This window comes from Myotis brandtii, unplaced genomic scaffold (assembly GCF_000412655.1).
Source record: "Myotis brandtii unplaced genomic scaffold, ASM41265v1 scaffold174, whole genome shotgun sequence".
Taxonomy (NCBI): domain Eukaryota; kingdom Metazoa; phylum Chordata; class Mammalia; order Chiroptera; family Vespertilionidae; genus Myotis; species Myotis brandtii.
In genome coordinates this window covers 836177-848528 of record NW_005356437.1, presented here as the reverse complement: position 1 = coordinate 848528, position 12352 = coordinate 836177, and the positions used below count along the sequence as shown (strand labels likewise).

The window sequence follows — 12352 nt, the reverse complement described above, 5'->3', positions numbered from 1 at the left end:
CAATATTCCCCTATCCTAATCACCCCAGAGCAAAGTACCAAACAATTGGGGACAGCCCCTATACTTCAGAGTCTGCTAAAATTATTCAAACTAGCCAATCCCAAGTATGCTTACCCTGCCTTGCACGTGGAAACTACAATAAAGGCGCATGCCCATGCTTTCCCCTTGCTCCTTTTGGCTCCTGACCGACCCCAATGCTTGTCAGTGTATTCCTGTGTGGCATGAGATGCCCTCTCCTCTTATGAACTCTGATCTTTTTCAGTGGCAGTTGTCTCCTGATATGCTGGCTCACCATACCTGAATAATAATAAAACATATATTTTAAAACCCCTGTTAGAAGAATTCCAGGGACCAGAGGTTCATTTCTTTGTAAGGCAGCAATTTTATCAGTGAACTAATAACAGGAAAGTTTCTTCCTATCTTAAACTGAAATCTGCTTTCCTGTACCTTCCAATAATCCTGCCTCCAGAGCAACCGAGAATTTTCAAGTGATGAGCAATCAGATATTTGAAACACATCGATGATTGTCTTTCCTGAAAGACATTTGTGAGAATCACACATGAATCTATAGATTTGGGTGTTTTTTTTTTTTTAAATTACTAGTCTCTTTCTTATAATGATTAGCATTTCACAAATCATTTTGGCTTTAATATCTCAGTGGATTGAATATTTTCTTTTAATAATCCCAGTGTCCTTATGGATCATTCATTCATTCATTCATTCATGGATTAAGCAGACCCTCAACGGCCTGGTTGCCTTTGCTGGTTTATCAGTGTCCTTCTTAAAGTGTTTACTAGAACTTTCTTCCCCATGTGGCTTACTAGCCCTATTACTTCCCTGGGTCAGAGCCAGGTGTATACTGGTGACTGGCATGGCATCAACTAAAGTTTCTGAATTTTTAAAATTAAATTACCATGAAACACATGCATCCTGTAATTAAGTGATTCAATTCTGATTCTACTGCAGCTTTTTAGATTATTTTAGCTATGAATTTAAAATTCATCATTCTCTAGTGTACAGAGCTTCCTCCAGAATTAGTCTTTCCTCTTATTTTTTAAATTATTTTTTATTCTCCAAACAATACGCTTATTATATGAAATTTATTAGGTAAATATAAAACTGTAATCTTATTCCCAAGATAGATATAATATTTTGGTGTATATCACTTCATACTTTTTCCCCCTATACATATGGGTCTAGTTTTTGTTTTTAATGGATCATACCTATATAATAAAAGCCTAAGCAACTGTTACAGCAGAACAACCAGAGTGACCAGTCGCTATGATGTGCACTGACCACCAGGGGACAGACGCTCAACGGAGGAGCTGCCCCCTGGTGGTCAGTGTGCTCCCACAGGGGGAGCGCTGCTCAATCAGAAGCCAGGCTCATGGTTAGTGAGTGCAGCAGTGGTGGTGGGAGCCTCTCCTACCTCTGCGGCAGCACTAAGGACCAGCGAGCTGAGAGGCCACAGGCCGGGTTGAGGCCCCCCCCCCACCAGTGCATGAATTTCATGCACCAGGCCTCTAGTTATATATACAAATGTTTAACAACTTCCTTTTTTCATTTATCAATATATCTTGGATATTCTAGAGCCATACTTACAAATAAGTTATAATTAGCAGAGTTCTTTAAGGTCAGTGACTATCTTGTTTAAGTATTTATGAAACACATAGATGATTCAATTGTTGAATGACTACATTATAATGATTCCTACGTAACTACAGACTATACATTTCAGCTAATGCTGGAATAATTTTTCCTTTAAATTTTTATAGAATTCTTGGTGTGTTTTTATTTATATTTCTAATGACACCTAACATTGCTGTGTTTATACCTATTTAAATAACTTGATCCCAGTATTTTAAAAGAGCAAGTTTAAGGGGAGTCACATATGCATTAAATGGAAGAACAATAGTCAACTGATTCTACTATTCTGTTTCCATTCATTCACATTAACAGCCCAGTTAGCTCCCAAAGGTAGTTGCCAGCCAGTTGCATAAATAATGCAAATTGATAGAAGTGGTAATTGATGATATCCCATTTATGACTATGTACCACAAATTCCAGTTTGGATTACAGATTTTCTTCTCATAATAATATCTAATGTTTTACATTATTTAAAAGAAGTTTTGATTTAATGTGTTTTATCAAGATTTGTCGAGGAAAACCAAGATGGCGGCATAGGTTAACGCCGGAGTTTGCTGCCTCGAACAACCACTTCAAAAATACAACTAAAAGACGGAACGGACATCATCCAGAAGGTCAGGGGGGAGTCTCAGACTCTGAGCTCCAGATACGGGCGAATCGCTGGGGACTCGGACTCAAACGGGAGAAGCGGGAGTGTCTGGCATCAGTTGGAAGGCAGCTTTCCCTCCGAGGTTTGCAGCGGTTCCTGGGGTTCTGAGAAGCAGAGCCTCTGGGAACGGGACTGAGAGGGGCCATTACCGCTCCCTCCGCCCGCCCTGTTGAGCCCGCCCCGCCCAAGCCCTGCGCAGAGCCATTTGCCAGATCGCCTCAGGCAAAGGCTAGATTAGCACCTCCCCAGAGGACAGAAGTTTTCCGCGGCAGACACAGCTGATTCACACAGCCAGTCGGCCTGGTGGTCAAATCCCTCTAGTATTAACTACAACAATCAAGGCTCAACTAGAACAAGACTGCGCACAAAGACCACTAGGGGGTGCACCAAGAAAGCATAAAAAATGCGGAGACAAAAAAACATGACAGAAATGGAGGATATAGAGCTAAAAAACGCAATTTTGAGGGCTTGCAATAAACTTTTGGAGAGCCTCACGAAAACTAATGAGACCCTCGATGCTATGATAAAGAAACAACTAGAAATTAAGCATACATGGTCTGAAATAAAGAATATTACACCCAATAGCAGACCAGAGGAGCGCAAGAATCAAGTCAAAGATTTGAAATGCGAAGAAGCAAAAAACACCCAACCGGAAAAGCAAAATGAAAAAAGAATCCGAAAATATGAAGATAGTGTAAGGAGCCTCTGGGACAGCTTCAAGCGTACAAACATCAGAATAATTGGGGTGCCAGAAGATGAGAGACAGCAAGATATTGAAAACCTATTTGAAGAAATAATGGCAGAAAACTTCCCCCACCTGGTGAAAGAAATGGACTTACAGGTCCAAGAAGCGCAGAGAACCCCAAACAAAAGGAATCCAAAGAGGACCACACCAAGACACATCATAATTAAAACAAGAAGAGCAAAAGACAAAGAGAGAATCTTAAAAGCAGCAAGAGAAAGAGTCGCAATTACCTACAAGGGAATACCCATACGACTGTCAGCTGATTTCTCAACAGAAACTTTGCAGGCCAGAAGGGAATGGCAAGAAATATTCAAAGTGCTGAATACCAAGAACCTACAACCAAGATTACTTTATCCAGCAAAGCTATCATTCAGAATTGAAGGTCAGATAAAGAGCTTCACAGATAAGGAAAAGCTAAAGGAGTTCATCACCACTAAACCAGTATTATACGAAATGCTGAAAGGTATCCTTTAAGAGGAGGAAGAAGAAAAAGGTAAAGATACAAATTGTGAACAACAAACATGCATCTATCAACAAGTGAATCTAAGAATCAAGTGAATAAATAATCTGATTTACAGAATGAACTGGTGATTATAATGAATCAGGGACATAGAAAGGGAATGGACTGACTATTCTTGGGGGGGAAAGGGGAATGGGAGATGCGGGAAGAAACTGGACAAAAATCGTGCACCTATGGGTGAGGACAGTGGGTGGGGAGTGAGGGCTGAGGGTGGGGTGGGAGCTGGAAGGAGGGGAGTTATGGGGGGAAAGAAAGAGGAACAAATGTAATAATCTGAACAATAAAGATTTAATTTAAAAAAAAAGATTTGTCAAAGATTTCACTAACATTTTTAGCTATGCTTTTGCTGTCCTTATCTAGCCTTGAAATAAGAAGTAAACATAAAGTAAAAAGAGATGTGAGCAACAATATCATGCATGTGTCTGTTTTTGTTAATGATTTAGAAAAGCCTTAATTCAAATTATATTTTATATTATTCTTTTTTTTTATTAAAATCTTTATTGTTCAGGTTACATTTGTTCCTCTTTTTTTCCCCCCCATAACTCCCCTCCTCCCAGTTCCCGCCCCACCCTCCGCCCTCACTCCCCACCCACTGTCCTCATCCATAGGTGCACGATTTTTGTCCAGTTTCTTCCCGCATCTCCCATTCCCCTTTCCCCCCCAAGAATAGTCAGTCCATTCCCTTTCTATGTCCCTGATTCATTATAATCACCAGTTCATTCTGTACATCAGATTATTTATTCACTTGATTCTTAGATTCACTTGTTGATAGATGCATGTTTGTTGTTCACAATTTGTATCTTTACCTTTTTCTTCTTCCTCCTCTTAAAGGATACCTTTCAGCATTTCGTATAATACTGGTTTAGTGGTGATGAACTCCTTTAGCTTTTCCTTATCTGTGAAGCTCTTTATCTGACCTTCAATTCTGAATGATAGCTTTGCTGGATAAAGTATTCTTGGTTGTAGGTTCTTGGTATTCAGCACTTTGAATATTTCTTGCCATTCCCTTCTGGCCTGCAAAGTTTCTGTTGAGAAATCAGCTGACAGTCGTATGGGTATTCCCTTGTAGGTAATTGAGTCTCTTTCTCTTGCTGCTTTTAAGATTCTCTCTTTGTCTTTTGCTCTTGGCATTTTAATTATGATGTGTCTTGGTGTGGTCCTCTTTGGATTCCTTTTGTTTGGGGTTCTCTGCGCTTCTTGGACCTGTAAGTCCATTTCTTTCACCAGGTGGGGGAAGTTTTCTGCCATTATTTCTTCAAATAGGTTTTCAATATCTTGCTGTCTCTCATCTTCTGGCACCCCTATTATTCTGATGTTGGTACGCTTGAAGCTGTCCCAGAGGCTCCTTACACTATCTTCGTATTTTCGGATTCTTTTTTCATTTTGCTTTTCCGGTTGGGTGTTTTTTGCTTCTTCGCATTTCAAATCTTTGACTTGATTCTTGCGCTCCTCTGGTCTGCTATTGGGTGTCTGTATAATATTCTTTATTTCAGTCCGTGTATGCTTAATTTCTAGTTGGTTCTTTATCATAGCATCGAGGGTCTCATTAGTTTTCGTGACTCTCTCCTCAAGTTTATTGACAGCTTCTAGCACATTTTTGCAAGCCCTCAAAATTGCGATTTTTAGCTCTATATCCTCCATTTCTGTCATGTTTTTTTGTCTCCGCATTTTTTATGCTTTCTTGGTGCACCCCCTAGTGGTCTTTGTGCGCAGTCTTGTTCTAGTTGAGCCTTGATTGTTGTAGTTAATACTAGAGGGATTTGACCACCAGGCCGACTGGCTGTGTGAATCAGCTGTGTCTGCCGCGGAAAACTTCTGTCCTCTGGGGAGGTGCTAATCTAGCCTTTGCCTGAGGCTATCCGGCAAATGGCTCTGCGCAGGGCTTGGGCGGGGCGGGCTCAACAGGGCGGGCGGAGGGAGCCGTTATGGTGCCCTCAGTCCTGTTCCCAGAGGCTCTGCTTCTCAGAACCCCCGGAACCGCTGCAAACCTCGGAGGGAAAGCTGCCTTCCAACTGATGCCAGACACTCCCGCTTCTCCCGTTTGGGTCCGAGTCCCCAGCGATTCGCCCGTATCTGGAGCTCAGAGTCTGAGACTCCCCCCTGACCGAAAACGACAACCGCGCTCTCAGCCACCAGCCCGCTTTGCGCGCGCACCTCCGCACCTGAGTTTTTTCCACACTGCGCCTCCTCTGAGCCTCGGTGTGCTGTTATTTTTCCTTCTAGTTGAAGAGTCTCTCCTCAGCCAGCCTTCCTGTGGTTCTGGGTGATGTCCGTTCCGTCTTTTAGTTGTATTTTTGAAGTGGTTGTTTGCGGCAGCAGTCTCCGGTGTTTACCTATGCCGCCATCTTGGTCTCTCCCCTCTATTCTTAAATGAATTTAGAATAGTTCAGAATCCAAGTTGAAAATATATTCAAATAATCTTAAGTGATAAGCCAAAGGCAGTTAAAAGCCAAATTCTCTTCCTCTAGTTTATAATATGTAAACTGATAATTTATAAAATTTTCACATATTTAACATTACAAATCCTTTGCAATGCTTAAGCCACTTAAATAATAACATGGGTAAATTATTTGCAGTCTGAGTAAGTGCACTAGTATGAATAAATGGATTTTTGCAATATACAAAATCAAGACAGTGGGCAGTGTTCTCTTTAGCCAGAAACAAATGAAGGTCTTTGTGTGTTAAAATACAAGAATGCTTTATGTCCTATCTACATCTATATTTAGCTATTATTAAATATTTAAGCTATGCATATAAACCGTACTAATATTCTATTGGCTTCATTTTAAATTTCTCCTAGTTCAATGTAATTTTTTTAATAGACTTTATTTTTTAGTTTAGATTTACAGAAAAATTGAGGTTATTACAGAGTTCCCATATATCCTCTCCTGCTATTAACATCTTACATTAGTGTGACACATTTGCTACAATTAATAAATGAATATTGATACATTAACTAAAATCCATAGTTTATTAAAATTTCCTTAGTTTTTACTTAATATCATTTTCCTGTTCCTGGATTCCACGTTACATTTACTTGTCATGTCCCCTTAGGCTCCTCCTTGGGAGTGACAGTTTTTCTGACTTTTCCTTGCTGTTTTTATTTTTTATTGTTGAAAGTATTACAGATATCCCCAGTCCAGACTTTCAGCACCCTATTGTCTGTGTCCATAGGTTAGGCATATATGCATACAAGTTCTTTGGTTAATCTCCTCCCCACACATTCTTCCTCTGAGAATCCTTAGTCTGTTGCATGCTCCCATATCTCTGGATCTATTTGTTCATCAGTTTATTTTGTTCATTAGATTCCACATATAAGTGAGGTCATGTGATACTTGTCTTTTTCTGACTGGCTTATATGATTTAGCATAATACTCTCCAGTTCCCTTGTTTTTTGTGACCTTGACAGTTTGGGGAGATATTGTTCAAGTATTTTGTAAGATCTCCCTGGAATGTGTATAATGTTTTTCTCAAGTTTAGACTGAGGTTAGGGTTTGGGGAGGTAATTTTCCTAGATACCTAGAGTTTAAAAACACATCTAGTCTTCCTCAAACTGTTCCATTGACATAACTGATGTATCATTTTTGGTACTGTGACTATTCTGTATGATCAGAGGCAGAAAAGATAGTCGAGAAAAGAATATGATGATAAAAAAGGTATGCTTTAAAAAATAACTAAGAGGTAGATAACATTATAAAGACACCAAACAGTCATTTCAGTTTACTTTCTTAAGTAAGCATATTCTCTATTAATTAAAATTACTAAGAAAGACAAAAATGCATAAATATTATAGTTAGTTCGGATCTATATACAGGGTTGGGCAAAAGTAGGTTTGCAGCTGTGAGTACATGAAACAGTTTATTCTTGTATTATTATTTATTAATTATGGTATTATTTTCAATATGAACAACCTTCAGAGGTAAAATTTGGGATTTATGTTAATAAATGTTAATCAAGTATATCAATGTTTTCAAAGCATAATATCATGTGTTTGTCTACCAAATAAGCAAAAAAATAAATACTGTACAGGATTCTCTTATCTACAGGTCAAAAATAGTTTGTCTTAAATCCTTAGAAAATTTATAGTAGACAACCAATCTCAAAGAATTCTCTCTTGAGCAGTGGTTCTCAAACTTTAGTGTATATTAAAATCCCCTGAAGGGCTGTTCAAACACAGATTCCTGGGCACTATCCCCAGTAGTTTCGGATTCAGTGAGTGGAGCCTGAGAATGTGCATTTCCTACAAGTTCCCAGGTGATGCTGATGACCACACTATGAAAACCACTGTGTTGGAGTCAACAAGCAAGCTACATTCATTAAGTGCCTATGATGATTAAGGTGTTTTACATATATTACCTTATTTAACTAGTTATAAAATGTTATAAAAAATATGATTATCCCTTTTGTAAATGGGGTATCTTGGCTGAGAGAGACTGAAAAACTCGCCTGAGGAGATAATGGAATTAGGAGGTAAAACTACAATTCAGAGCTTGGATTCTAATGCCCATGTTTTTCTAGTACAACATATGGATCCCTTGTTATCGAAGGAGTGAAATGCATGCATCCTTGGCATGTTCATTTGAAAAGGAGACTCTACCGAGGTGTGTACAGTGATTACTTTGGGTTAGTATGGTATAAACTCAAAGATTCTTGCTGAAAATTATGTAAAGGCTTAGGGTCATGAAGAGGATTCATTTATCTCTAAAGTTTTGAAATAATTAAGGGTGAAGTGAATTTACTGTATAATTAACAGAGCAGAAGAAAATGTATTTAATATAGTACTGAATATTCATTGATTACTATTATTTTATTATTCCTTACAGAAAAAAATACATTTAAATAAAAGTCCCTAAAAGAATAATCTCATTTACATTTAAGTTTAAAGCATCCCTATTCTAAGTGTCTGCCAGTGTGTACTCTATCACTAATCACCACTACTTACTCTGGAATTGAAGTAACACAGCATAATGGTCTTCAATACTAGAACACTTATCTCTTTTCACAAAGCAAATCAAAAGCAAAGACATACAAACAAACTAGGCAATTTAAATTTTAAGAAAATGATACATCTCACAGTAAATAAATTGCTAAAAGTGAAGTTGCCAATAATATAAATCTCTGTCACTTGTTATACTCTATAAAAAAGAACATGAGACACAAAATTATTGGACTGCAAACTTAAAATAGTTAATGAGATCTAAACTTCAAAATGACAAAAACCCACCCAACTCTACCAAAACAAATAATTTATATAAGACAGATTCCCTTTTAAATATATATACATATTTCAATTTAATACTGTTAATCATACCCATAGTTACATTTACTTAAATAAGAATTAAATAAACTGCCCAAAATGCTGACTTCATATCACAAAACATAAGTACTTTAAATCACAATTTTGGGGTGATATATTGAATACATTGGTTCCTGAAACAATATTAACAAGCATATTTTTAATAATATATTTTCATCTATAAGTCAGGTAAAGCTTTATTAAATGGTAAACACTTTTAACAGTGCAGAAGTACAAGTTTCAAAAACAAATACATTCAGAAGATCTGCTGTTCAAATAGTATTTTTTCAAAACCAGGTGGAGGAGTATGATAAAATTCACTGAACTGGCAATCCAAAATTGCACTGTCATCAACTAGAGATAGAAAAAGACAAAATAAATTAGAAGCAAACACCTTAATTTGTATGAATACATAATTATAAAATAAACTGTTTTCAGAATACCATAATATCAATAGGCAAAAAGAATAAACACATCTACTGCCTAGGTTACAAAACATGATCCTATTGGGTAAAAATAGCCACAACAAGAAACAAAATCTATCAGAAACACTGAAAGGCTATACATCAAAATATTATTAATAATTATCTCTAAAGGGTGTGATTATGGGTAATTTTTTTAAAAAGATTTTTTATTGATTTTTTTTTAGAGAGAGAGGAAAGGAGAAGGAGAGAGAGAGAAACATTGGTGTGCGAGAGAAACATTGATTGGTTGTCTACCAGGGACCAAATCTACAACCTAGGCACGTGCCCTGACTGGGAATTGAACTGGCAACCTCTTGGTGAACAGGATGACTCCCAACCAACTGAGCCATACTGGCCAGGGCATACTAGGGGTAATTTTAATTTTTCCTTATTTGCCAACTTGTATTTTCTAAACTTTCTACAATTAACATTGTTTTAAAATTTCATTTTGAAAAAAATTATAGCTTCACAGGAAGTTGCAAAAATAATATAAAGTCCTCACGGGAAACATCTTACATAACTACAGTACAATATTAAATCTAGAAAACTGACATTGATAAAATACTGTTAACTAGTCTCCAGGCCTTATTTAGCATGTACATGTTTTTACCAACATTTACCCAAAATAAATGAATGCATATAGCCATATAAAGACTTATACATGAATGTTTGTAACAGCTTTATTTTATTTTTTCAATCCTCACCTGAGGACATGCTCATTCATTTTAAAGAGAAGGGAACGAAGAGAGGGAGAGAAAGAGAGAAGGAGAGAAGAAGAGAGGGAGAGAGGGAGAGAGGGAGAGAGGGAGAGAGGGAAAGAGAGAGAGACATCCATGGGTTGCCATCTGTATGTAACCTGACTGGGGATCGAACCCAATCCTAGGTGTGTGCTCTGACTGAGAAATCGAACCTGCAACCACACTGGCCAGGGCAGTAACAGCTTTTATTTTTAATAGCTAAAACTACAAATAACCTAAATATCCATTAACAGATGAGAGGAAATACAAATTGTGATACTTCCACATAATGAACTATACTATTTGGCAAAAAATAAATAAATAAATAAACAAAGCTGAATTATTAATGCTATAACACGAATCAATCATAAAATAATTATGCTGAGTGAAAGAAGCCAGACAAAATAATAATACAAATTGAATAATTCTGTTTATATAATACTCTAAAAATGTAAGATAATCTACTGTGATGAAAAGCAGATCAGCAGTTACCTGGTTGGGGCTGCGATGGGGAGAAGCAAAGGATTATACGGGGGCAGGAGGAAATTTTTAAGGGTGATAAATATGTTGGCTACCTTGACTATGGTAATGACATGGATGATCACTTTATAGCTCTTGTCAAATTGCACAGATATATTTAATGAACATTACTAAATATTTTATATTTCATAATAAATGCTGAAAAAAAGGTAAGTACTGGATTTGACATTCTTGAAGTCATAAGTGATTTTAACAAGGGTGGTTTCAATGAAGTGGTGGTAAAGGCAGCCAAACTGGATTGAAGAACAAATGAGTGATACAATAAAGACAGTGGTATAGGCTATCCAGTGGTCGGCAAACTGCGGCTCGTGAGCCACATGTGGCTCTTTGGCCCCTTGAGTGTGGCTCTTCCACAAAATACCACGTACGGGCGCGCACGTACAGTGCGATTGAAACTTCGTGGCCCATGCGCAGAAGTCGGTTTTCGGCCTGGGTGAGTCTATTTTGAAGAAGTACTGTTGATATTTGGCTCTGTTGACTAATGAGTATGCTGACCCCTAGACTATTCTATAAAAAATGCAGCCATGTCGGGAAGGATAAACATAGGACTAGTGGGGGGTAGAGTTTAAGGAATAGTTGTTCAGATGACAATGATTCAGAATGCTTATAGGCATTGAAGAGAGAGGTTGATGACATGAGATACAGATGAAGAGCTGAAAAAGTGAAGTCCCAGAGTTGGGGAGTTTTAAGTCTAGATTACAGAATGAGTTTTCCGAACATGAAGGGCACCACTTCCTCTGAGAAGGGATGAAAGGAGGCAAGATTGGAGTCGATCCAGAAAAGCTTCAGGAAGGTAGGGAGGGAAGGTGGAACTCTTGATAGCCTGTTTCTTTATAAAGTACTAGAGGCCTGTTGCACGAAGAGATTCGTGCAATAGGCCTTCCCTTCTCCTGGCTGCGGCTGCGAGCACCGGTTTTCCTCCGGCACCCGGGACCCAGGCCTTTGCTCTGGCCGGAGCCGCCTTCCGTCTTCCGTCTTCACGGCCCCGGCCGGAGCTGCCTTCCGTCCTCCGTCTTCGGGGAACCGCTGTCCGTCTTCCGTCTTCGCTGCTCCGGCTCGCCTTCAGTCTTCGCTCCGCCACTTGGAACCTATGTATGCAAATTAACCGCCATCTTTGTTGGCAGTTAATTTGCATATCGCACTGATTAGCCAATGGGAGGCGTAGCGAAGGTATGGTCAATTACCCTGTTTGTCTATTATTAGATAGGATAGGGTAAGGTCATCTGCAGAGAATTGAGTAGGAAATTCAAGAAGCAAAGTGAAGGTCTGGGATGTTTAGAGATGTAAAGGAACTGCCACAAATATTGAGAGCTTAGATTACACTGGAAGTCAACTTTGCAATGACACTTTTCTTCAGTGTTATACAATTTTTCTCTCCCCAGTGATTGAATGTAAGAACAGATGAAATGAATGGCTGGATTGATCTAGAATTAGGAATGGGATGGAGGACAAAGGGTAAGGAAACTTAAGTTTTACATTTATATGTGATAGTATCAGACTACTAAAATATTTAATTGCACTGATTTATCAATTCCAATTTATAAAACACTAGAGGCCCGGTGCACAAAAATTTGTGCACTTGGGGGGGTCCCTCAGCCTGGCCTGTGCCCTCTCACAGTCTGGGACCCCTTGGGGGATAACCACCTGCTGGCTTAGGCCTGCTCTCTGGGGGATTGGGCCTAAGCTGCAGTCTGACATCCTTAGTGCTTCTGAGGAGGCGGGAGAGGCTCCCACCACCACCGCTGTGCTGGCAG

General features: G+C 38.6%; 1 protein-coding gene across 1 annotated transcript in view; it reads right to left on the bottom strand.

The window, feature by feature from the left end:
- Positions 1-8998: 8998 nt before the first annotated feature.
- SPRYD7 (SPRY domain containing 7) overlaps positions 8999-12352 on the bottom strand; it is a 24173-nt gene continuing 20819 nt past the window's right edge. The window contains exon 5 of the mRNA XM_005863195.2: positions 8999-9211. Coding sequence (XP_005863257.1) covers positions 9114-9211 — 98 coding nt within the window. The 3' untranslated portion in view covers positions 8999-9113. The remainder of the gene's footprint in view (positions 9212-12352) is intronic.